This window comes from Chroicocephalus ridibundus, chromosome 1, assembly GCF_963924245.1.
Source record: "Chroicocephalus ridibundus chromosome 1, bChrRid1.1, whole genome shotgun sequence".
Lineage (NCBI taxonomy): Eukaryota > Metazoa > Chordata > Aves > Charadriiformes > Laridae > Chroicocephalus > Chroicocephalus ridibundus.
Window position 1 is genome coordinate 111,012,791 of NC_086284.1, and position 25,444 is coordinate 111,038,234.

The 25,444-nt window shown below is 38.1% G+C and overlaps 1 protein-coding gene across 4 annotated transcripts in view; it reads right to left on the bottom strand.

Annotated features, from left to right (window-relative positions):
* Positions 1-25,444, bottom strand: part of USP25 (ubiquitin specific peptidase 25) — a 96,440-nt gene that overhangs the window by 36,590 nt on the left and 34,406 nt on the right. For 3 of the 4 annotated variants that reach the window (XM_063347392.1, XM_063347383.1, XM_063347402.1), the window contains exons 4-7: positions 25,147-25,270; positions 18,881-19,043; positions 4,911-4,997; positions 83-220 (exon numbers count right to left, since the gene is read on the bottom strand). In XM_063347392.1, coding sequence (XP_063203462.1) covers positions 83-220; positions 4,911-4,997; positions 18,881-19,043; positions 25,147-25,270 — 512 coding nt within the window. The remainder of the gene's footprint in view (positions 1-82; positions 221-4,910; positions 4,998-18,880; positions 19,044-25,146; positions 25,271-25,444) is intronic. The other variant, XM_063347411.1, reaches the window with a different exon arrangement.

Consider the following 25,444-nt stretch of genomic DNA (forward strand, 5'->3'; position numbering starts at 1 on the left):
TGTTGTCCATTTTAAGCACTTCTATTTCCAGATGACCATATGAAAACATGCTTAAGCTTGAATAAAAATACATAGAAATTACCTGTTGGGAATCATTTGATTTAAAAGCATCTTTAAGGATTTCAACCGCTCTTGATGGGTCAACATATTTTCTCTTCGAACCAACTAGAAGTGCAAACAGGTACCTCAATTCACGCATGAAAGGCAAATTCCTATGTTCCTGTATTTGAAGAAGAATAAAAAAAATATTTAACGAAGTGGTAACAAAAAAAAAATCTACTTTACAGAAGTGTTACCTAATGAACTAAGCATACATCCAGCCAATCAACATAATAATTTATAAGCTTACTTGTAGTACTACAAGGTAGTGTTGCATGCCTTTTACTTGTCAGTTTTACAAAATAACGAAGTTGTCTGGGAAGAAAATTACATTTCAGAAACTGAAAGCTCCCTGAAACCACACCTAGATGTGGGTGTTTGACTTGAAATGGAGATGAATGGAAAAGTGGACAAGCTAAATTGCATTTAAGACAGAACTGTTCCAGAGACTTACAAAGCCTTAAGTAATATACTGCAACAATATGCACTGACTTTATTGAAATTAGTATTCCCCTGTAACTCTAGCAGAATTTCTTGTGAGCCTACACACTGCCTAGTACCTTTATAAGCTTATTTTTTACTGAAGAGTAAATTTATAAGGTGTAAACAAATTTTTTTTTTTTTATAGAAGTAAAAGAGCTATCCTGCTCTGCTTTCTACCTATTTTTTTTTTTTAAGTATAGTTCATGGGGAACACTGAGCTCTTTTTCAGGTTTCCAGGAGAGAAGCAGAAGAAATACTTTCTGCCTGTATAATGAAAAGCAAGTTAAGTGAAACACTAATCTGTCACACCATAGATTAAACCACAGGTTACAAATGTTGTGGAGATTGGATATCGCTCATACTCCTGAGTAAATAGTTGACAAATACTTGTGAAATTAGTAATATCCACTTGTATTTAGAACTACGTATCATTCAAAGGTTAGCACAGATGTCAGATGCTGGTCAAACTTGAATTACTTGATGACACACTATTTCACATGCTTATCTAGTCACTCCTAAGTCAATCCAGTATGCATAAGGCTTTTTGTACATAAAGTCTGGTTTATTTCATCTTTAAAAACTGTGTGTGGTGAATTGGAACATGTTCTGCATAATACCTAAAAAAATACTTCTAGTCACATAAATTCCCAAGTTTTACTTGCTCCTATAGTTCGTTTTGCAAAACACCTGCCAATTATAAGCAATGTTCAAATGCCACCCCAATTCAGCATTAAATGATCATAATTTAAGAATATGATCAGTCCCCCATTTACTTATTTAAAGCACCTTATAACAACAAAACAGGGAAACAAATTATGAACGTTTTTTTCTTCTTACTATTTTCCTAAAGTGATCTATTAAAAATGAAAAGAATTTCAAGTTTTAGACAAAGATATATTTTATCAAGATGCTTCGATATCAGTGACAACTCATATGCATAATATAGATAATCAACCACAGAATACTCCAGATCTCACCTTCCTTTTGTTAAATCCGAAATACATAGGCAGTGAGTATCACTTACCCAAATTTACACGACTATTTTGGCTGAGTTTTAAGCATACTCGTAGCTTTAGGTCAAACAACTGGCTACTGATGTCATAGGATTACTCAGAAGAAATATCTTTGTAAAGCCTAGAGAAAGTTCCCTAAAACTAGAAAAATCCTTGTTGCTTTTTTGAGAAAGCTCTATTTAATGCATTAGTCATGATCCTTGACCAGATTATGTTGGCACTACCACAACAAACAGTGATTCTGACTAAACAAAGCCTAAAATCTTCAAAAGGACATGAGCCAGTCCCCGAGACAAGGTATACAGTTCCACAAAGGACTCACACTTTAAAACAGAAGAACTAATAAAGTAATCACAACACAGCATACAGCTCTCAATTTTAAAGCATACTGTAGGTGCAACAACACAAAAAGAGATTAAAATCAATTTTGAAATACAAATTGTATGAAAAGTCCATTATCTAAAACGTTCTCTACTTGACGACCTATCCTGCCTGCATAAGTAGTTTTTTTAATACACTGATTTTGGAACAATTTATGATTAAGAAATTCTTCTAAAGCAATCTACATGTTTAATGCACAGCAAACATTCATTATATTCAATCAGAGTATGCCAGGATACTGGCATAATGGTAGTGTTGAAACAGAGGGGAGGACATGCTAACCTGTAGCACAGCAGCACACTTCCTCTGATAATAAAACATTTCCTGAAGATATCATCAAGGCCAAACGTTTAACTGGCCTCACTGCGTACAGCAAAAAAAGATCTGTTCATATGACAGCAAGAGGTAAGAGAACTGGGAGAGAGAAGAGGCTGCAGTAACCACAGAGAAATGTATTTGTTCTACAGAAGGAAGCTGAGGAACACACCAAGGAAGAACAACAAATTTCAAATGAGAAAGAACAAAACCACATTGGAGATTTTAAGTGTTCGTCCAATTTTAAAATCCAGAAAAACAAAGTTCAATTAGCTGGGGCAAATAGGACGGGTTTGTTGTTTAGTTTTCATTTCAGGTTTTTTTTTTTAAGTTCATACCAACGACTTCTGGATGAAGAATTTTACATTGCAAATTATTAATAGCATTTGGATTCAATAGATAAATAGGAAAGAACAAAAACACCCCACTATGTAATACTGCCCAAAGTACAACCACATGCTTTAATTCTAAATGAAGAGATTGTCGTGAGGCTAGCATTGAACTCTACTTTCCAACAACTGGAAGAACAACAGGATGTAAACCAAAGTCTAGAAAATCTGGGATTATTAAAACTTGGTCTTTATTAGCAAGGAAACTCTATTCTAGGGAATGTCAGTCACATACAGTACTTAATACTAGATTATAAAACCAAAAAACAAAACTAAGTTGAGATAGTTTTAAAACAAGAGTAAGCAGATGGAAGTAAATTCCAGGGCTTTTGTCAACTAGTATCTTATATTACAACTTTAAATTGACTTGCCTCTACTTGCCTTCACCTTACAAAGAAATAAAAGCGCTATATTTGGGGGCATGCATGCTTATTTCTTCTATTTGTCTAAGTTACAACTAGTGAAGCAATCTCTTTTCCTAAATTCTCCCCAAAACATATTTCAACACTAAGACAATCCTTTTTCAGCGATAGATAGGACAGATGATATTTCTTTCTGGAATTTAAGCTAACAAAGGAGAGGATACAAACTACTGCCAGAGACTACTAGCAGTCTCGCAGAAAGCAAGGCTTCTGCACAAATCCATATACTTGCCTGCTATCACACCATTTCACACAGCCCTAATATTGTCTGTCATGGTCAGTATTTCTAAGAAATAGCACTTTGGAACTGATAAAGGCATTTGGCTCTTAGTGTCAATGCTTTGGCAAGACATTTTTCAACGACAATAGCTTGTTATTATCTATTTCATATCACCTCTTAGATGCCAACTGCTTTTTACACCCTGAAAAATTAAGGTAAAGAACTGTGAGTACTGGAGGATATTACTAAAAAAAAAATTATGAGATGAATAATGAAATATCAGGCAGAAAGTCGATCTAAAAATCAAGAAATAAACATTTTAGTACAACTCTGGTAAAACATGACTTTATCCTGTCTTTCTTACTAAAATACACTGTCCTGTCACTCTCTTGCGACATGTTCCCAATATTACCCATGTTGTATTTGCACACCATCTCATGATCTAATGCAAATGTCTTTTCCTAAAAAAAAAAAAAGAAACCAAAAAACCCACAAAAACAAAACAACCCCCAACAAGTGACAATTTGCTCTTTGAACAGGGGTGGGGGGTGTGGAGGGCAGGGGAGAAATTACACAGTTCAGACTGAACGGTTTAGAAAATGGACGCTATCTTCTTTATGTCTGTTTTCTTTTGCTTTTTTAGTTGCAGCTCTTTTGCTAGTGAGCATACCAGTCAAGCCTGAAGTGCCAAACAACTAAGAACAGGCCAAGAACACACACCCTTTCTAAAACCAAAAAGAAAGGGGCATTATGGATACGCAAAAATTCACTGCTCTGTAAGCCATTGCTAAAAATCAGGGTATAAAGCGCCTTCACGCTTCACACAGCCACTTCCTCTTCCCATTTCTTGCTTTCTATTTTTTAACATAGTAACTAAGGTACGCCCATCTATGTCTCCTCAGAAGGCCTCTGTGAAGGAGTAAAAATTGGCCCGTTTTTTCCCTGTCCACGACCATTTCCCCTCACTAGTCTGAGGTCACAAGAAACCAGAGCCAAGGACCCCCTCCCCAATCCTATCTGAATACTAGAATAAGCATGGGAAAATTTATGACAATCAGCTCATAAGCAGACCAGAAGATACAAGTTAATAACCAAAAGCTTAATCTCAGATCACAAGTTACAAGAAGTTAACAACCCTGAAAAAACAATGAAGTAGCCAGGCCAACACCAACAACACTGCTGGTAAAGCTACACAAACCAAAACCATGCAGGTAACGAGAAAGCATGCCCATAACTGCACAGTGCGAGGGGTCTAGAATAAAATATGTTTGTTAACATAAGCTCCATTCACATTAGAAATGCTCAGCCACAAGCAGCAGCGCTGCTACAGCTGTATCAGCAAAGCCCTGCCACTGAACCTGGACTAAGCAGCAGTACGGCGAGCAAACTCTGCCTCTCTCAACGCTCTCCCTGTACTCTACTGTGAAGCTAATATATTTTCTGTAAGATCCGTAAGAGAAAGCTCAGAGAAATGTTAACTGGCACCTATAAAATCCGTGCTAATTTGAGCTAGAGAACAGTGCAAAATTCAATGGCAAGGGAGAAATGCCCTTAGGAGCCACTAGGGGAAGTTAGCTTCTAATTTTACCTTTTGGTTTCGGGGCAAGTCTTGAGCATTTGCAGGAGGATTGAAATTCAAAACTAGTCTTCGAAACTCCAGTAGGTTAAATAATGACTGAAAAGGGAAAAAAAAAATTAAAAAAAACATTTAAGCACATCTGTAAACAATACAAAATTCTTCCAAAAGTACTTTAATGAACGAAATGAAATGTCAAACATACGAAATGCTAAAGTTTCATTTCAGAAGCTGTATTATTTCACTCAACTTTGCTAAACATATTTTAAAGAGAAGACAATAATTTTTGCCGGGAAAACAGCATAATAAAAACTTCTTTACAGTTAATCACATAAATGGAACAATAGTTTTAGATGATAGGTAAACTACTTTTTACAATAAGAATTTTATGAATTGTGTAACTGTCAGCCCCTCCATCATCTACCTCCTCAGTGCAGAGAGAATACATTTTTGTATATGCAACTTAAATCCACTTTCAATTATCCATACTTTTTGCATTCGGGCCACTCCTCCCATTACAGGATCTGAATACTGTACATTCGAGTAAGGAAACTGGGTTATGCATCTTTGCAGGTAAATAACTGGTACCATGCACATTTTATGGACAATAAGACATGGTAACAGGCATCTACAGGCACACTCACTAAGAACCCCACAATGTAACACAGAGCCCAGAGCCAAGAGAGTTATAAAGAACAAGACGACTCCAGATTGCAAAAATAAAAGTCTAAAGCAGTGGCTGAGAAGTGAAGACCTCAGCACTTGCTTAACGGCTGCGTACACGCAGAAAGCACTTTAGTTAAAGTTCGGTTCATTACCACAGACTAGCATTTTGATGAAGAAGGGGTAGCAGAAGAGGTCTGAAGTATTTTAAACATGCTCATCAGAGAAGCACAGGAAAGATTTGCCCTCCTATTAAACCCTTTGGTTTTACAATCTATAATTAACAACTTTTTTTTTTTTCTTGATCACATTGCTATTTATTTTGGAAAGGCAGAGCTTGCCTACCACAGCAATAGACTTTGATCCACAACTTGTCCCTCACAGTAAAGACCTAAGTCACAGACCACAGCGGATTTCAACCCCACAGTGCCAAGAAAGTAACAGAAATTGTGAAGAGGCACTGCATTTATTCTAATAATTTACAACATGTTGGAAGGAAAAAAAAAAAAAAAGATGAGTTCGTGAAAAGTTGCTGCATTCCTGACTCTCCTTGTAAAAGAGCCTGTACTGAGTCTAACCTCTTCCCTCACCCCAGAGTATACAGCCTCTCCAGCAAAATGAAAAGGCTAAAGGTTTCTTTCCTAACATTTTTAGATGAAAAAAAATTAATACAAAAAAATTCAAAAACACCAACCCAAAGAGACCTTCCTGATCTTACTAAATCAACACAGAAAGTTAAGTAGGCAAGCTTCCCCCCCCATTCTGTTTTACTGTTCAAAATACAGCTTCCCCTCTCATCCATCCTTGCAGAGAAGAGAGATTAGAACAGAGAGTCCTTTGTTTACTTACTCAAAGCATAGAAAATGTTAATATTTAATTCAAGTGTCATTCTAGAAGTTGATACTAATTGAAGTTATGTCTCATGATGTAATAGCATTCCACTGGTGGGCTCTTCATCAAGCAAAACATAGCAATGTCTTATGTAAAAAATAAACCAGCTGCTGAAATACAATGTCCAAAGACTGACTTCTCTCCATGACTAATCCAAGTGCCATCAGAGCGCCAAGCAGCTGAGCTGGCCGATTTCATAATACACACACGAATTAAGAACAGAAAACTGTATGAAAGTTTAGAATTTTTGCCTGGCATTCAATCCACAGTGTTTCACAAAAACTGTATTTCTTTAATCCAGAGCTTTAAACTGTGCACATGTAACTCCATGCTTGACTAAGCTGAACGAACCTATTTCTGCAAGCTGGTGTGTATAATTAAAAAGCATTGTCTGACATGTTCTTTTCTTCTTTGGCTTTGTTCTACTTAAAATTCCTTATGTAAGATATTTAGTTATTAAACTTCTCTCTAAAACCGCTTATTACACTGTGCACGGTTGTACGGAGACGCAGCAGAACGCTCGCAGTTAATCAACCACCAACACCACTAATACTAGTAGGATAGCGTCATGTTGTAGCTCTTCTATACTGAGCTAAAGCAACTTCAGGAAACTTCTATCTTCACATAAAAAAAAAAAAAAAGAAGATAATTTCCGAGTGTAAGCGTAAACAAGAATATGGTAAGTGTGCCTAAGATTTTTATGCCTGAAGTACCTCAAGGAGGAGCCTACAGTTCTTCCTGAGGTGAGGAGATACAAACGAGCCCACCCAAGCCCTCACTGCAGCAGAGGCCTCCCATGGCCAACCACCCCAGTGCTTCAGAAAGGGGCTAGGCAAAATAATTCCCAGTTTTCTGAGCTGTTGACCAGGCTTCCTACACCCAGGGTAGGCGATGCCACGGAACAGAAGCTCCTCTTCTGCAGGCACCGAGGGAGGCACAGCAGAGACTGTCCCTGGCCCGAGTGCCACCTGCGGGACCCAGGCCAAAGCGCCGGCTTTCCAAACACATTGCATGGGGCAGCACTTCATCTCTCACCCACTTGGCTTCAGCCACAGACAGGTATCAGAAGTCCCACTGCAATTAAACAGGCTGCATCTAAAAGGTGGATGCTCCGTATCTACTGGCCGTGATCAAATATGTTTAAAATGCACAAATTACGGAAGATTTATGCATCCAAGAAAAAGTCTCTAAAAGGTGGTGGTGGGTTTCCAGTGTATTTAAACCTATTTAAAAGCTGTCATCTGGAAACTTGACCAGGCTAAATTATACCAACTCAAATTATCATGATATTTTCAGAATACCTGCCTCCTGTTCTACCAGTTTGGGGGCTGAACAAGAGATGAAAAGAAAATGAGAATAAACAACAACAACAAAAATCCAGTGTCAATTTAGGGCATTCAGACTAACCGTGCTGAGTGACAACAGACATACTGTGGCTTTCCCGGGCTATAGGGGGTGATGATGTAGGTGTATTTTCTGTCGTGCCAGAGAGATAGGTAGAGTGGTAGCTTCAAGACTACAAGATACGAAAAATATTCACTTTTCTGAGTAATGTCTTCCCACACCATATAGAGCCCAAACGCAATTACAGAATATAAGCTGCCTTGGTTTTACCTAAACCACCCTGCTTATCCCTTTTCCCCCCTGAATGTCTAGGATTATCAAACATAAGGACCTTGGCAGAATTTAGGTTGCCTGAGTAAAGGATTAATTCTTAACGTTCAAGAACTGTGATGCTGCGTTAACGCTGCAAGAATATAAATGAGTCAGCATATTAAATCCATAAAAGCTTGGCATGCAACACAGATCATTAAAAGCCACCAGCGGAGTCCTAAAATAGTAAAGTTACCGACATAACAAAACTTGGAGAGTAGTAAAACAGTACTTCTGCATCTAGGTAAAAGATAACGTTATCAAGCCACTGCACAGAGCTTTAGATAGGCTCTCTCTGATGGATTCTTGCAAGTTCTGTAAGCACAGGACACTAAAAACAGCTGTTTCACTAATGGATGTATGAAAACCTTTTGTTTTCTTTGACTAGCAGTTTTGTATTTGTTTCCACTCCTGAGGAAAAAAGGCAAAAACTTTTGCACAAGGACTGGGGAATTTTTCAGTATTGATCACCTTTATACAAGTTTACATGAAAACCCTAATTTCATCATACTGTGAACACAGCCATCTTCCCATTCAATATTTAAAGATTAAGCTTGGAAAGAAGGAAGGAAGGACAGACTTCCAAATTGATCTGTGAAACTAATATTAAAGCAATTCAGGCTACTAGTTCTAAACCAGTCAGCAAGGTGTCAAAAACGTTCTCATTTGGCAGAAAGTCACCTATGATGCTTAAGCAGAATGAACACATTTGACCAGTCTGTAATGGCTGCAGAAAACCCAAACTTCTCCTAAGGTAAAAAGAAAACAAAAAAATTAAATAAAGAAAATCACGGTTACTAACGAAGCTTAGCGAACAAAACAGGATATACCTATTGGCAGACAGCTGGAACACTATTGGCATATTGTGAAATGCGGTCATCGTTCAGGTTTCTCTTAGAGCAGCCCAAGAAAAGCTGTGCAATTTCCATTCTTGTGGCAGGCCAGTTTGTAGGCTCACTTTTACCAAAGCGAAGGGGATTAATAACAGGCAAGGATGCCACAACTAGCATAGATGTGCATAATGATACCTGTTTGTCAGCAGCAAATACTGGCTAGGAATTTGTCCAAATTAGTGACAAGGCTTGAGATTTAACAGGAGAAAAATACAAAGACTAACTTGAATTTTGGAAAAAAAAAATTAGGAAGGACTTAATTTGACTAGTAACCAAAACCTAAATATACCATATTAGTACAGCTTGAAACGCAACTCTTCGTCAGGAGGAAAGAAAACGATGCATTTCTGTAGAGCTCCTAAATGAATTGCTTCAGGTACCGGCATTTTACTAAAACATGATATTGTTTAAGTTGCAAGCTTGAATACACATTTACACATTGCAACACCCATTAGCCTCATTTAGTCATCTGCGGCCTTTTATTAATTTCCAATTTTACTTTTATTCAGATTTTAAAGCTGCAAACCAGAGACCATATCTACCTTCATTTTGTATAGCAAGCAGAGAGCAATCTTAAAGAATGAATACATTCTTACTGTTCTAAAAATAAAAAGCAGAAATAGACCTCTGCCTATGGCATTAAATATATTATTTGGAATAGTTTGCCTCTGCCAACATGACAAACTAAACTTATGTTCTCGCTTCACTTTATAAACAATTTTGGTGGTTTACTGTATACAGAGCTAGTTTTAGTGGTGTAGATCAGCCATTATTAGAGCTAACTTTTAATTCATGCCAATAATCTGAATCAAAGAAAACACAGAATGCTATGGAATGTATGCTCCCATCTGCACGCACTATCATATGTTCCTTCAATACCATTGAGAACTTTAGATTTACTAGCTATCAGTATTTGAAGTGCTAAGGGTTCAAAATAAAAGTATTACTACATATTGCACTTAGGCTTATTAGTGACTTAACACTCCTGCATGCCTCAGATTCAGTTACTAGCATCCAGCAAAGCTCCATGATGTAAAAACAAGCAACTTCACTGGCCGCTAAGTCCACTTCTCTCCAACTTTCAAATCTTTTGAACTCTATACCACCCATTTAGGAGAATCACTTCTCCCTCCTCTTTGAGGCCTTCCACGCTTGTGCTATTCATTGCTGTATTTTGCTATTTTACCTTTTGGTTCATAAACTCAAACCTACTTTTCTCACAACAAAAGTCCATGAAGTGGCCGTTTGTTGCCACTTCACTGTCCGCTCTGCTTCTGCCCTACGCTCCCTTCCACCCAGCACCTCCTTATAACTCTCACTGGGGCTGCCTCCTACTCCACTTGTGCATGTCTTATATGTGGTAAATTCTTGTTTTCAGAATAGAGACTAATGACAGGCATTAAATGTGGACATCAGGCCTATATTTGAGCCTATGCATACACGACATAGCAGTAAAAGTCAGCAAGCATAATACAACAAGAATTCTTCCTGTAACACTTAAACTGAAAGGAAACTGACTGATAACAGTTATATACATTTGCACGTAAGTTTAAACACACTTTATTTACAACATAGAAAATAATTACCGTAACAAGACTACAGAGAATTTTAAATGTATTTTCTACTAAGCAAACAGTAGCCCTGTATATTGTTTTTTGCCTTTCAGAGAAAAAGCCTTAGGAAAGTGAGGAAGTTGCCCAAAACATATTCCTGATACTGCTTCTTTTCATACACTGAGAATTTGGCACAACCAAGTCTTCCTGAAAACCAGGGAAGAGAGGAAAATAGCTTCAAAGCTAGGACTTGAGTAGGTTCTCCTGTTCAGACTTCGATGTGGAAGTACAGGAAGAGGAGGTTTATTTCCTCTCTCCCTCTCTGAAACAAAACTCCTACAGACAGGTATGACACTATCTCACCACTGAACTTCAGCAGAACAACTCCACAGGCACAGTGGTAGCAGTCAGGAAGCATTTAGCATTTTCAAAGTCACAGAGAGATTCAATCCCATATCTCAAATGCTTTGGAAAGTATCTCAAAAAGGACGTTTTTATTTATAAACAGTCAACCAATCAGCATTCCAAACTGCTGAAAACCAAGGTACAAAATGAACTTTTAAGCTGTCATGTTTTGCTTTTCCAAAAGGCTGAGGTGTAATATGGAAGAAGATGGAAAACAGCTTTCATACTGTTTGACCTAGAAAGTCAAACTAACTTAAGACCTCTACCAGACTTGGGTTAAGTCAACATTTTAAACTAACAGCTCACCATGGTATTACCAGCCTGCATTTAGAGAACATTTACTTGTTTATAGCAACAAACTCAGAACATCACTGCAATTCAGAAGACAGATAAGTATGATATGAGATGTGTCCAGAAGAATTCACTTTATACTTGTGCCTTGGCACATACTAAAAAATGCCATTCAACCAGTCCTCTATTACATGTTCAAGGCAAGAAAAAAAAAATCGTTAGGACATAAAATAACATCTAACATTTCCTTACATGGTTACAGTTTTCAACTTCTTGCCTAAACATATAACAACATGAAGTAAGTTTGTGGTATAGCTTTAAACAACATACTTAAACAATGCAATGGATTTATGCCCTTCTAAACCTAGGAAGCGCACATAGGACCACAACTCAACACTTATTCTGTATCCTTTACTTTAATTAAATGAATAACTATTTATGAGTCAGAGCTAAAGGCATAATCTGTTAAAGCTTTCTAACCCTTCACCACAGAAGTTTTACAATATTACATACCACTAAATAGAAGGTAAGGGTTCGGGGGGAAAAAAAAAAATAAAAAAATCACACAAGCAACCCGAGGGAACTGGAGACCATAGAGAAGAACACAAAGCAGGAAAACTAGTATCCTGTCAGCAAATATCATAGGATGACTCAACTTGGAAGTGACATGTCAATCTTCACTCTACAGGGGAACAGAGGGAGTGACAGAAAGCAAGAAACCAGATTTCCAACATCATTATTCCTCTGTCCGTGAAACTCTACAGAACAGTTTGTACGATATCCTCACAAACAGCCCTGCCCCAGATGGTTCCACAGAGAAAACAGTGGAAAAAAAATATTCCATTAATGACCACTTTAACCCAAACAGGGACTGTGCACTGAGCGTTCTGCCGCATGCAACCTTCCACTGCATGCCCAGGGAAGCAAGGGAGTCACATACAATGTACATGTATGCAACTCTTTTATATAATACCAGGCTTTCTGGTATTAATGCACTGCCACATCATCCATCCACACCATCCTTCCATTCAACATGACAAACAGGAAAAACAAAACAATGCGAAAGTTAGATACTTGTGGTCAGCTGCTTCAAAGATGGTAAGAACAATAGCCAAGCCACCAGCCGGGAAGAAAATATGTGTTTGATTCTCACCCATCAAGCTGGCTTGCTGCTTCCCAGAGCTAAAAGCATCAAATGAGATCTTAACCCAAACATATTTACATCAGGAAAGAAAGAAGGCTACTCCTAAACACAATGCAACAGAGTAAAATGCCAGAAGTTGTGTTAGGGACCCTGAAAATAAAAGTTAAAGAGCGGCCATGGAGGTTTACACTTCTAAGATGGTAGCTTGTCAATTCTTTGCTCTGCAAGCTATAGACTTTTGGGGAAGGAAAAAAAAAAAAAAAGTGCCTCATTTCTGAATGACTAATCAGACTCTGAAAAGAGTGTGGAGATGCCAAACCCCACTTGTCCTGTTGGGATAACTCATTTGGTAAAGGGAGGAGCTACACTCCAGACAGGCCCTCAGGAAGTCACGAGACCCAGGAAAATGCTGCACCTAGTACTTTAAATATGGGAACGGGAGGGGGGGGTGGGGAGGGGGGAAGGTGTGCGAGTAAATAGAGCAACATTCACAGTACAGTTTTCATGTGATTCCCCACACACTTTCTTCCTTCCATCAAGAATTTATCTTAGCACACTGTGTAGACGACATTCACTAAACGATCAACTACACAGTATCTCCCACGACACCTGTTTCAAGGGGCAAGTACTGCCAGGGCATTACTTCTTGCACATGACTGAAACCCTACTTGGAACCCCAAAAGATAAACTTAGTCTTGCACAGTGTCTTAAAGCAAAAGACCTGGGAGACAACTTGTAGAGGCAGCAAGGCTACAGACAACGATTCCAACAGTGCATCCGTGTCCTGCAAGTTACCCACCTTCTATGTCCTATGTCCTGCAAACACTTAACTCATGCTCAGCGTGACACAAAGGAGCCGCTCCACAGGCTCAATAAATGTGTTATTACAAGACATTTGTAGACTGTAAATTTTTAAAACCAAAGAAAATTGTGAAGTTACCTCTTTACAAGGGAGCCACTGAAATCTACTGCAAAAAAAAAAAAGCAGTAACACTACATAGTAGTATATTTGTGTTTTGTTTCTTTAAAGAACTTGATATCTTAAGTTCTATTTCAAGAGCAGACATACACAGTTACAATAGAGAGAATTAAAAATAAAACAAACCACAACACAAAAAAAACCACAAAAAAACAACCTTCTAGAAATATTCTAAAACTTCAAGATTTAGGTATCCTTCTATAAAAGTTAATCTAACTAAATAGTAGCAAAAGCATGTATGGGTGAACTCATGTCAAAAATGTAGGTTAATTACAGGTTCAAAAGGAGATGGGAAAATCATTGAGTTACTTTGATTCGTTTCTTGGCAGGTAAGAAAGAGGGAAATACGCTTTAATGCAGTTTTGTTTCAATATACTTTCTTGGGGACTCAGTTTTAAATTCAAGTTATTATTGAGTCAGAAGTCTTCAAAAGCAGGACAGATTTTTTAAAAGTTACACTGTGGAAAAAATATTACTGTTCATTCTAATGATGCTGAGTGTAACTGTTAACAGCAAAAGTATGGTTTGGAGCTATCCAAAGAGAGACTCCCCTCTTCCACTACAAAAGAGGATGACTTCCACACGTGCGTATTTCTCTAACACACAAGTAAATACAGATTAAAACGCAGTATTTCTAGCCATGGTTGAATCTTGTTAAGATTTGCTGCCATTCGCTGCCAACATATTTTAAGGAATTTCATGCTCTTAATGCAAATATAACAAAACATTGATAGTTGTATTTGACTAAGTCAGCTAACTGGTGGCTATAAAAATCAACATACATTGCATAAGGAAACTGTCAAAGTGTCGAAACCTTTTTTTTTTTCCCCTTAACAAGCACCCCTTAAGTAGAAAGAAAGAGATTTTTCTTTCTTTGCAATTTACTTGTAGATTATATTACACAATATATCACTGTGACTGACAGTAGTTAACATTTAGATATTGTTGACCTATGTGATGTGTCAAGTTTCAAAAGACTCCTAAAGGAAGCTTGAAAATACTTCCACACAGTCAGTGCAACCTAAGGAGTCAATCTGTCCCGTGGACAAATAAATATGGTATTAGCTAATGCTCTAAATTAACATGCATTAAATTTCCTGGGATGGTTGTTTGAAACATAAGTCTTCCTGGCTGGCAGACAATATTAATAACCTAAATTTTCAACCAAGTGAAGTTATAAATCTTTCAATGGTTTACTTGAATTACATTCTATAGACTTAATACAGAAGTTGAACTATCTTTTAGGATCAAACCATCATAATTCCAAATGCCATAGATTTTCACCTAATATGGATGGTGACCATAGGAACTAGCTAGCCCTCTTTATAATCCATTTTCAAGGTATAAAGTTGCACATCGGGTATAAATAACATGAGATCATAGGTCTAGCATAGGTTTTTACATTCCCTAGCCTCTGTTCTTATCCCTGCGGTTAATGAATTAAAACTCAAGTTTCTGGGAAAACATTCATTTAAGTATTTGCAGTTTCCTATGTGTAAATATTTCTTTTACAGAGGTATGCAATACACATAAAATCAGTCATCTTGAGATTTGGGACTACTAGGGAATGTAAAATCTGAAAAACTTTGGGTGGGAAGGAAGGCGGTAGAACAAATCAAGAAGTCTTTCCGTTTCACTAGCTACAGCATTACCTAAGTATTAACTGCAGGTAAGGAAATCCTTCCCATTATTTAAAAAAAAAAAAAAAAAAGCGTTACTACAAAAAAAAAAAAACCCCATCCAATACCAAGATGGGGTGATCATGGATAACAGCAATCCAGTTTATGTAGTCTACTGGGACTTCAGAGTAATTTCTGAAGAAATCACTCAACAAAAGCTTTTAACTAAGCAGCAATGAGCTAAGAAGGGTCCAGGCACAGACAAATAGGCAATCAAAGAGAGAGAGAGGGCAGAAGCAAACCATTTGTTCCAGCCTGAAGGTAGGTTACTGCAAATTCATGAAGTCTGTGATGGAAAGCAATATTCAAAAGTGTTCTAGAAAAAATGGCAAGTGGCAAGATGACCAAGTTTGCTCAGTACAGAGATATGCAATATAGTGAAAACAAGAGCTAGCAAAGATGAACTGATAGAAACGGCTGAGTGACTGCAATAAGAAAGCTAAATTCAAAGATAGGTGTACAATGAGGTGGAAAGGAACCACAAAAGCTATAGAAAATTACGGGCTCCAAGCTAACCAGTATTATTCAAAACAGATATTCATGACAGATAGTTCCATGAAAGTATCAGTTCAACACATGAAGCAGTTAAAAGCAGAATAAAATAACAGAAAGATGGAATGAAGTAGAAAACTTTACTGTAGTATCATAGGGTAATAGAGTTCAGACGGGACTGATGAAAGGCTCTTGTCTAACCTCCTGCTCAAAGCCTTCTTAAAAAGCTTCTCTTAAAAGCCTTCAAGGTTTGACAGAGCCTGCACAGCCTTTCTGGGCAACCTCCTCCACTGCCTGCCTGTCCTCATGGAGAAAAATGCTTCTTCTATCCATGCTGAATCTCTCTTATCTCAACTTACTCCCATTGCCTCTCATCCTCCCAGTGTGCACCAGTGTGCACTGCTGTGAAAAGCCTGGCTCCATCTTCTCAATGGTTAGCTAATGCAGATAATCCCATAACTTCCCAGGTTGACTTTCTGGCCTATCTACAGTTAACCAAAAACCTCCATGACTTTTCAAAGATGACAGAGAGTGGCCTTGCTAAGGCTTTCCCCGTTCTCTCAGCACCACTGGATGCAGCTCAACACGTCCTGTGAGCTTTAATGGGTGAGGCTTCCTCGCATAATCTCCGAATCCTTAACCACTGCTCAGAGTTCCTCTCTCCCAACTAAGCACAGCGGTCTGGGAGAACTCATCAGTGAAGACTGAAGCAAAGCAAGGCACTGAGTACCTCAGCCTTATTTAAGCCTGCTGTCACTAAATCACCTGTTCTATTCAGCAACAGAACCGTGTTCTCCATGCTCAGCCTTTTATGGCTAGGTGTAGCATCAAAACAACTTCTTTCTACCCTAGGCATCCCTTGAGGCATCAACTCTAGGTTGGCTTTTACTTTCATAACACCATCTCTCATACCTGGGCAACATTTCCAAACTTCTCAGTAGCCTCTGCTTCCAGATCCTGCACACTGTCTGCTTACATTGGAGTTTGGCCATGAGCTCCCTGAGCAGCAGAATGGACTATTCTTGCAATCAGAGAATGCTGCCAGCTTTCCTGAGTTACACTGCCCTTCAGAGCTGCCTCCTATAGGATCCCAGATACCAACTTCCTGAAGAAGCCAAAGTCTGCTCTCCTGAACTCTATGTTTTGTACCCTGCTACTCCTTCCTCACTCCCATCAGGATCTTGAACTCCACTATTTCACGGTTACTGCAGTCAAGAGTACCCACATTACTACATTTCAAACCAGTTCTTCCATTTTAGAGAACAGCAGATCCAGCTTTGCATCTCCCCTAGTTGGCCCATCAGTACCTGTATCAATACGTTGCCCCTGATACTCTCCAGAAGTCTGGTTTGCTTATGTCCCACTGTGCTGGACTTCCAGCAGGTGTCAGGATGTTTATTAAAGTTCCCAATGGAAACCACAGACCACGATCCAGAGACTTTGTTGCCTTTAAAGAACGCCTTGCCCACATCCTCATCCTGAGGAGGGTGGTCTGTACCAGACTAACCAGGGTAGTAACTTTACCAGCCTCTCCTCTGATCCTGACCCACAAACTCTCATCTTAAACTGTCATCTTGTCCCATACAAGTACCACATACATGTTAGCTGGTCCCTCACAACAAAGGGAACACCCGTCCTTGTAATCCCTACTTATCTTTCCTGAAGAGCCTGTATCTGTCCATCATATCACATCATAAGTTCAAAGCCCACTCACACCTTGAGAACTTTCCCGGTCCCCCAACTAAAGCGGTACTAGAGCTAGAAAAGACCTGGAGAACAGCAACAAGGAGGATCAGAGGATAGAACAGATTCTATATCCACAACAACTCAGCACTCAGCTTGGAAAAAGAGACCACCAACCTGTTGAAACAGAGTATGAGAGCAGTCCACATAACAGTAAATGGCAACCAACTTTTACCTGTCTTGTCAGCCAGAAGAGATGGAGGCCAGACAAAGCTAGTGGGAGCCAGGTTTAAAAACAAAGAAAAACAAGGTAGTTCTTCATGCAATAGAGAGCACGACTATGGAATTCCTACCCAAAGGACTCTACGGGTGCAAGAAATTTGCAAGGTTCAAGGGAGACAAGTACGTAAAAGAGAGGTCCACTGGGGATTACCAACTAAAATTGCAAAGGATCAAGAAAATCCCCCAAGATGAGAGCAGTTGGAGGCTTGGGAATGTCTTAATGGAGCGGTATCATGCGTACTGTCTGTACTCCTCTGTAAGCATCCATTTGCGGAAATTACTAGGCAGAACATGGATCTAAATGGACTCAGCCCAAAGTACAAAAGCCATCAGTATGAAAGTAACAATATTAGTTTATCTGAAGTGCTTTGGCCTGACAGTAATTTTTTAAAAATAGGTATTAAATATTTTATTTGCTTCCTTTCAAAATGTCAGACTATGAAAAGTTACAATATGCTGAATTTGCTTCTTGTAGACTAAAAATAAATTTCCTCCTATTGTATTCCAGTTTCACACACAGTTTTCTGTGGGTTTGGATGCTTTTGAACATATGTACAGTTTATTTATAGAAACATACACAGATTTTAAAAAACCTTTTGAAACATGTATTCATAATGTTTATGTACAATGAATTATTCATATTAGAACATTAGATTTCGCTAGGTAAGTTGCAGTATCTGTACCCATTTCCCTATTAATCCTATCTTTAAAACAAAGAAAATAAAAAAGGATAGCTTTTAATCAAGCTACATATACACAAAAACAGAGTAAGAGCACACATATTGGCTGTATTAGGCAAAACAACCTAAACCAGATACAACTGCATCCATATCAGACCTTCACTTTCCTCCTTCTCAAGTTTCCTTCAAGTTTCAGTTACTCCTTCTTTTACCCTACTCAGCTATTTCCTTGTAGCTATTCCAGTAAGCACTCCGTGATTGAGGATGTCTCATTTCCTCTACCTACTTCCATTGTCAGTCACTCTCTTTCAGTCATTTGCATGCATTCCTTTTAATATTAAAGTTGTTCCTCATCTGTAATCCAATCTTCACATGTTTTTAGGCAACCATAATTGTCACTGATGTCAGCATGAGCTGACAGGATCTTCAGAGACTCAAGTCCTTGTCTTCAACAACTTTTTAATAAGAAACATTTTGAAGTTTCACTTAGTTATGCTACAGTACTTTCTAGACTTCAGTCAAACTTATGGGTGAGGATCTTAAGAGATGCAATAAATAAGTAATGTTCATCTCATACAGTGGCCTAAACTTCACAGGAAAACAGATATCTTAAGTTATCCATTGAAAATAAGATAACTCACCTCACACTAGATACAACGAAGCGTATACACAGCTAATCAAAGAGGGTGCTTACCTGAATGACAGCACTAAACCAGCACGTGTTGCCAACATTCTTTAATCCTACTGGGCAGTTGTCTTGCCGCTTTCGATCATAAGGGTTTGGAGAGTCACTCCATACCTCTGGGTGCGTCCTCTTTAAACTTGCTTTATTTTCTGCAATGCTGGCTTCTAGAACTCTTCAGGAACAGAAAGGAGAGAAAAATGTGAGAAAAAGCAAAAAAAAAAGATAAAAAAACCATAGTAAAACATCTTCAGTTACTAATACAGACATCTTAATTAGACCATTTGCTAAGCATTTATTGATGCTGAACTTAAATTTATATGCAGGTTGCAGGTTTTAAATTTATATTCAATAATGTGTTTTCAAAATTGAGTCACTATTTTACTTTTAGATATGTTACAGTAATTTCATGTGAGTGAGTGAATCTCCTGTGAGAGCTCTAAATACTTACAGATTATCTAGTAAATTATCTGTAAATCATCAATTGTTTAAGAACCAGACTCAAACAGGATGGACAGCAAGAAATTCTAAGCAGCACTATCAGTACAGTGCTTTCATCTAGAAATGCTTTTATTGGTAGGCAAAGCACAAAGTCACCAACAACTATTTTACTGACAGGTAGCCAAAGCTAGCTAGGTAACTTTCAAAAATGGAAGAAGCTTTTTTAGTTTCCATTTTTGCAACTTATGCAACAGTATTAATTGCTTTACATAGCAAGTGATTACTTTTGAGCCATGGAAAAACCTCTCCCCACAATTTCTCAGATGCCACCCAACAAGTTAATTGTACGCTTCAATGACTACACTCTTTGCAGGAAAATTCCTACATGATTTACGCTGAATGTCTATATTTCACATGACAGTAAGATCTGATGTGTGTTATGCTCCCAAACTCAAGCTTCACTCAGCACAGTGTTTCCATATCAGCACACAACCTTAGCCTGGTGACAAAAGAACATCTTAGAGGTGATTTGTGGTAGCCACATATTCTAAATAGAAAGATGGAGATGGATACATTCAGGTCATATGACAATGGCTCTAATACGCAAAGTGGCCTGGCATGTGCTCTACTGACACAGCCGCTAACCCCAGCTATCTCGTCCACTTATCATACAAAAGGCTGAGCTGCTGTTGAACTACTACATTGGCCAAGCACAGTATTTCAGGAGCTGCATGACAAGCACCTAAGCAGTCTGTGCAGCCTGAAGGGTTGCCCCTTCGATTCCAGACTCACTAAACATCAAAGAAAGGCAGGTTTAGGTTGGTCTGTAGATGGAGTTCCTAAAGAATAAAGTTTGAACACCTTAGAAAAAACAAAGAAGGGGTGTATAGGTGGGTGTTTGTAAAACACACAACGTAATCCCTCAGTTTCCTAACTGTAACTATGCTTTTATCAAAGTAAGAAAAGGTATCTTACAAGATATACAAGAATTATGAAGCATTATATGAATTTGCTGTAGATAACTGCTTTGGGGCACATACTAATTAGTTATTGCTACTTTACTTATTTTGAAAAAAAAAAAAGCAGCATTCAGAATTTGAGAGCCCATTTGGTATAAATACCATTTTTGTATCAATACATATCGGAAAGAGCCTAAAACTTGCAGTTTCCTAAGTATTAATCAATTGCTGACATTTAGTTTTTAACATATAACCTTGTCAACAGCACATCTTTTTTCAAAAGACCCTGAAAGGACAGGTGTATAATCCTCTAGGACTTTCTGCTCTGACATCTCTTCAAACAATGCATAGGGATGGAACCTGATTCTTCAGTGGGAAGACTCTTACACTAGCAATGACAATGACATCTCCTAAGCAAATCCCAAGATATCAAGAAACAGTCAAATTTATTTCCCTTCTCACCGATACAACCCTTCAAAAGTCTTAGATGACCAGTGTATCTCTGCTTTAAGAATAAGACTTATTTGATAAGGACATTAAAAATTAATTCAAAAGGAATGTCATACATATTTCAAATAATTTCTCATCCAGGTGGAATTACCTAAACTATTGTTTAAACTAAATTGAAGGGACCTTTAAAACTGATGGGAAGACTCTGACAGACTGGAATAAATTTAGAATGATGTTGTAACAGGACTGCAATACCTATTCCATATCGGTTTTGTTTTGGGGGAAAAAAGTCAAACTTTTTCCCCCCTCCAAGCTCAAGAATATTTCATGATATTTCAAGATTCAAGTTCAGAAAAATATATATTCTCAAACTGAAACAGTTCCCTGACCCCAAAGGTATTACCATTTATCAACTTAATTACCAACCAGAATTTCTTCCTGTATTTGTTTTTGTATTTCTTTAGCAGGTGAGGGATTTCCTCATCTCTAGCTTCACCTCAAATCTGTTTCCATATCTTAATAAAGTATTTAATTCTCAAAGATTTGTGATATTTTTTCCTTATTTTTACTTGTAACATTATCTGTCCTCAGAGAGCACAGGCAGTAGCTGCACACCCTATGTGCCAAATTCATTTTCAGCCACAATGATAGCAGTGATGCAAACTGAACTACTGTGCATAGTAAACAGGAACCTAATGATCAGCTCAAAAGCTGAATAAATATGTGTATTTACCAGCATAGTGTGTATATGTCTTATAATATAATGTTCACAACATTATATTCATACAGTCCTGATTTGGGAGACTACCTTGACAAAGAATCTCACTCGCGCATTGCTCTCAACAAAGCAAGCATCCTCCCAGAAAGTTAGTACAAGGATTTAGCAATGCTGATTATGCAGCCGGAATACCCTCTTTGAGACTCTTGGAGACCATGGCAGCAGTCACCAGCCGCAGAGCCATAAGCCATGTGCAGGGTATGGCACGTCTCTAACCTCAGGGGACCAAAGGCTGCCCCACCTCCAAGTGTTGGAATCTTGTTTGAAGGGAAGCTCTGGAGCGAGGGTTAGTTACTGCCAGGCTTGGCATGGGACTTGAAAGCGGTGTTTTATTTCTCTCTGTAACAAGCTGGGCACAGCCAAGAGCTTTCAGAGCTGCTTGCATGGGGCTAGCCAGACAATGCAATGAGCCTCCGGCAAAGTGAGTCCAGAGCACAAAAGTTCAGCCAAACCATTTTGAGGAAGCCCACTAAACATGCCGCAGAAAAGCCCACTCTGGCAGACTGCTCAGCAAAAAGAACAAGGAAAGGTCTTTATACTGGGACTGTCCTATAGCTGGACCATCCAGGAATATCCCTAACCCTACATCCCTCCTCAGTTTCCCCTTTGAGCTACACATGCAACGCTTCACCACAGTGCAGAGTCCCCATCAGTTTCAGTGACCATGTTAAAAACAGGAAGAAAAAAAACAAAACCAAACGCACCACACCCAAAAAGAGTCTAGGGGCTGTGCACATCCTTATGCACTTATAGCATGGCCTCTCATCTTAATATGGCTACACAACACAGACCAGCTAACTTCACCTTCCAGTCATATCTCTCACTAGCTTCCCCACTGAAGCCCTGTCTCTCCAGCCTCATTCTCCTTTAATCCATGAAAAGTAACGTAAACAGGAGAAACTTTTTCGTATGAGGAAATACACTGATCATGCGCATTTCCCTGAAAGATTTAGAGAGAATAGTAAAAAATTTTAAACGTGCCATGTACAAGATGTTCAGCTTGGACACTTGGACATTACAGCTGCACTGCTCTCAACACCTACACAGTAATCAGATCTGTCCTCATTAAGTAGCACAAGGCAATTACATTCAGGAAGACAAATTCTACGTGCATTACAACATTAATTACACAAGTCAAGAAATTCCATTAATGCTCCCTTGGAAACCTTAACAAAATCAGTGCAAATCAGGTTCCAAACCACTATGAATACCTTTGAAAAAAATATCCTCCACACCAAAGACTATTTCAACATGCACACATCCTACATTATTAAAAATGAAATATTTCCATAGTTTAATTTGCTTATTATTGGCTTCCTATTTGATTTCAGCTTCTTATTTAACTTAGAAAAACAAAAGTAAGTGGCTGCAGCTTGACTTGTTTACAACCACAGTGTTCTACTTTTTGTTCTGAGAAGTCCTCAGCAGATACTGTGCTTTCTATTGGAATGCCAACATTCTTCTGCGGGGTGTTAACTACAAAGTGATTTTTTTGGTTTTCTTTTAAAAAAAACAAAACAATACAAAAAAAACAAACAAAAACCAACCCAGTCTGAAGTCCTGTCCTTAAGGAAACTGATTAAACAGTTCAGATCAAGAATTCAACAATTCTGAACTTCCTGTATTTGTACAACTCTGACATAATTTGCCATCAATTTCGGGTGCATCTTGACACGTAACTGAGTTGATCTAATACCCCAATGCTACCAAAACCCTCAAGATTCTCACTCTTCTCTGCCTCCATTCACAAGCAAAGTCCCATTTCCCTTTCTTGTGCCATGATACACTCTGGATATTTTAGTGAATGTTTTTGTATGGCTTTGCGAGAGGAATTCATGCAACAAATGCTCCAAAGAATACTACAGCAAGTATAGAAGACATGGTACGGTATGCAGGCCATAACCCCCTTGGTAGCAACAGGCTCTTAATTTGGCACATGCTGTTGTGTGTAATTTTGCCATCAAATATACATCTGTGTTTCAGCAGAAGACCAACATTTTTCTCTGTATATAACTGAACAAATTGTCTACATGCCTTTGAGAGGAAAAAAAATGGCATACTTTGTTATCTGCAACCAGAAAAAAAAAATACACCATAACTTAAGTAGAGTGTATTTATAATACTTAGTTATGGGCTAAGCAGGTAAAACCAAAAAGGGCTTTTTAATCTGAGAAGTGAAAAACAAAGTCTACATGAAAAAAACTAAACCTTTGAGGCTCCCAAGAAGTGGGACTGCAGAAGCAGTCAAAGCTTGGTGAAGGAAAAAAATGGAAAAAGATTTCCATATCCAGAAATAGGTCCATCTTTCTGAGTGTCTGCCTAAATCACAACTCCGCAATTATGAAAATTTTGTCCTTCAAAAAAGAGCATGCAAGAGCTGAACTTCTGAATCAGAACTGGACAGAACTTTCACCATAATCTCGTATACATGCACATACTGAGAGGTCTTAGAAAAAAACAACCCCTTAAAGTCTTCTTCTAATTATTAATAAGACTATAAATCCCTCTCATCCCACCTTTCTCTCCTAATATATGTCATCTTAAACTCATGTAACAAGATGGCTTTTATCACAACGGAGGGGTATGTTTATTCTCACAATTAGCACATTTATTATTTTCAAAAGGAAAAAGCAAATGACTGCAGAGAAAGTAACGCTCTCCATATTCTCAGAGTTGGACTTTTCTGATAAGCCACTTAGCCTGTCAAATACAGTGAACTGAGGGAAAGAATTATTGTGGTGGATCTCCCCCATCTAAATCAATTTTTTATAAAATTAGCCTTTACAAGGAGGCAGTACTTAACCTTCTAACACTGTGATCAAATCATTGCCCTTTTACCCTAGAACAAGACTAGATACAGATGAAAAGAATCCAACATCCCTCCCAAGGCCAGCCACAGATAAAAAAAAAACCCCAACATCCCTCTCTCACAATCCTACACTCAGGCTTAGTTCAAGTCACAAGTATTTCATAATTATATCTGTACTTACATATAAATACACACTGTACAAAAATTTATTGTAAAATCTGATAAAAAGATAATTTACAGACTCTTATCATGCCCAAGTTGAGAAAGTTAAGTTCATAAAACTTTAAACCAAGAAGTTAACTTCACTCAAAGCTTATAAATCCTATTTGTTAAATAGGTTAATAACATATTTTATCAGCCTAAATACAGCAGCTGCTCTTAATATACTTGTCATAGCATTACTACCCCTCCCCCCAATCACAGCCATAGCAGAGAGGAAAATGTTACTGTAAAGTGAACACCGCAAAAAACAGGACAAAAAAAATTTATTAGCTTCTTAATTATATTTTGTTTTCATTGCTTTTTACCTGATACACATGAGAAACTTTTAGTTTTAGACCCCAATTTAAATATGATCATATATTCTCTATCTCCATCCACTTCCTCAATATTTAAACAAATACATCAACATGAAACATACTATTAAATCCTAGCCCACACATAGTAGACTATTTTCCAGCGTAGAAAACACAATAAAGCAACATCCTGAAGCCAGGCATATCAGTAGCACAAGTGAAAGTAGACAAATTATTCTTTGTTAAATTAAAAGTTAAAAAAAGCAATACAGGCCAATCTCCAACTCTTTAATTTAATTTCTGCTTTATATAAGTTGTTTGTTTACCTGCTAATGGCTTGCTCCTCATCTGTTATTCCAGTCTCCCTGAATGCCCTGTTTGATTCCTCCAAACTCAAGGCAATTGCCCTCTGAAGATCATCTTTATCATCTCCAGTGAGATCAATCACATCTGAAAAGCAAAACTATCTTTCTCAAAATTAAAAGTGAAACAGAATGAAAAGGCAAGTCTTACTGTAGAGGAGAGAGAGCCCACGTGGAGTGCTGAGCGACATTCCTGTCCATCCCTCCTGTGCCCTGTGCTCTTCCAACCACTAACCCTGCTAACAGCTCCCTTCCACCTCTA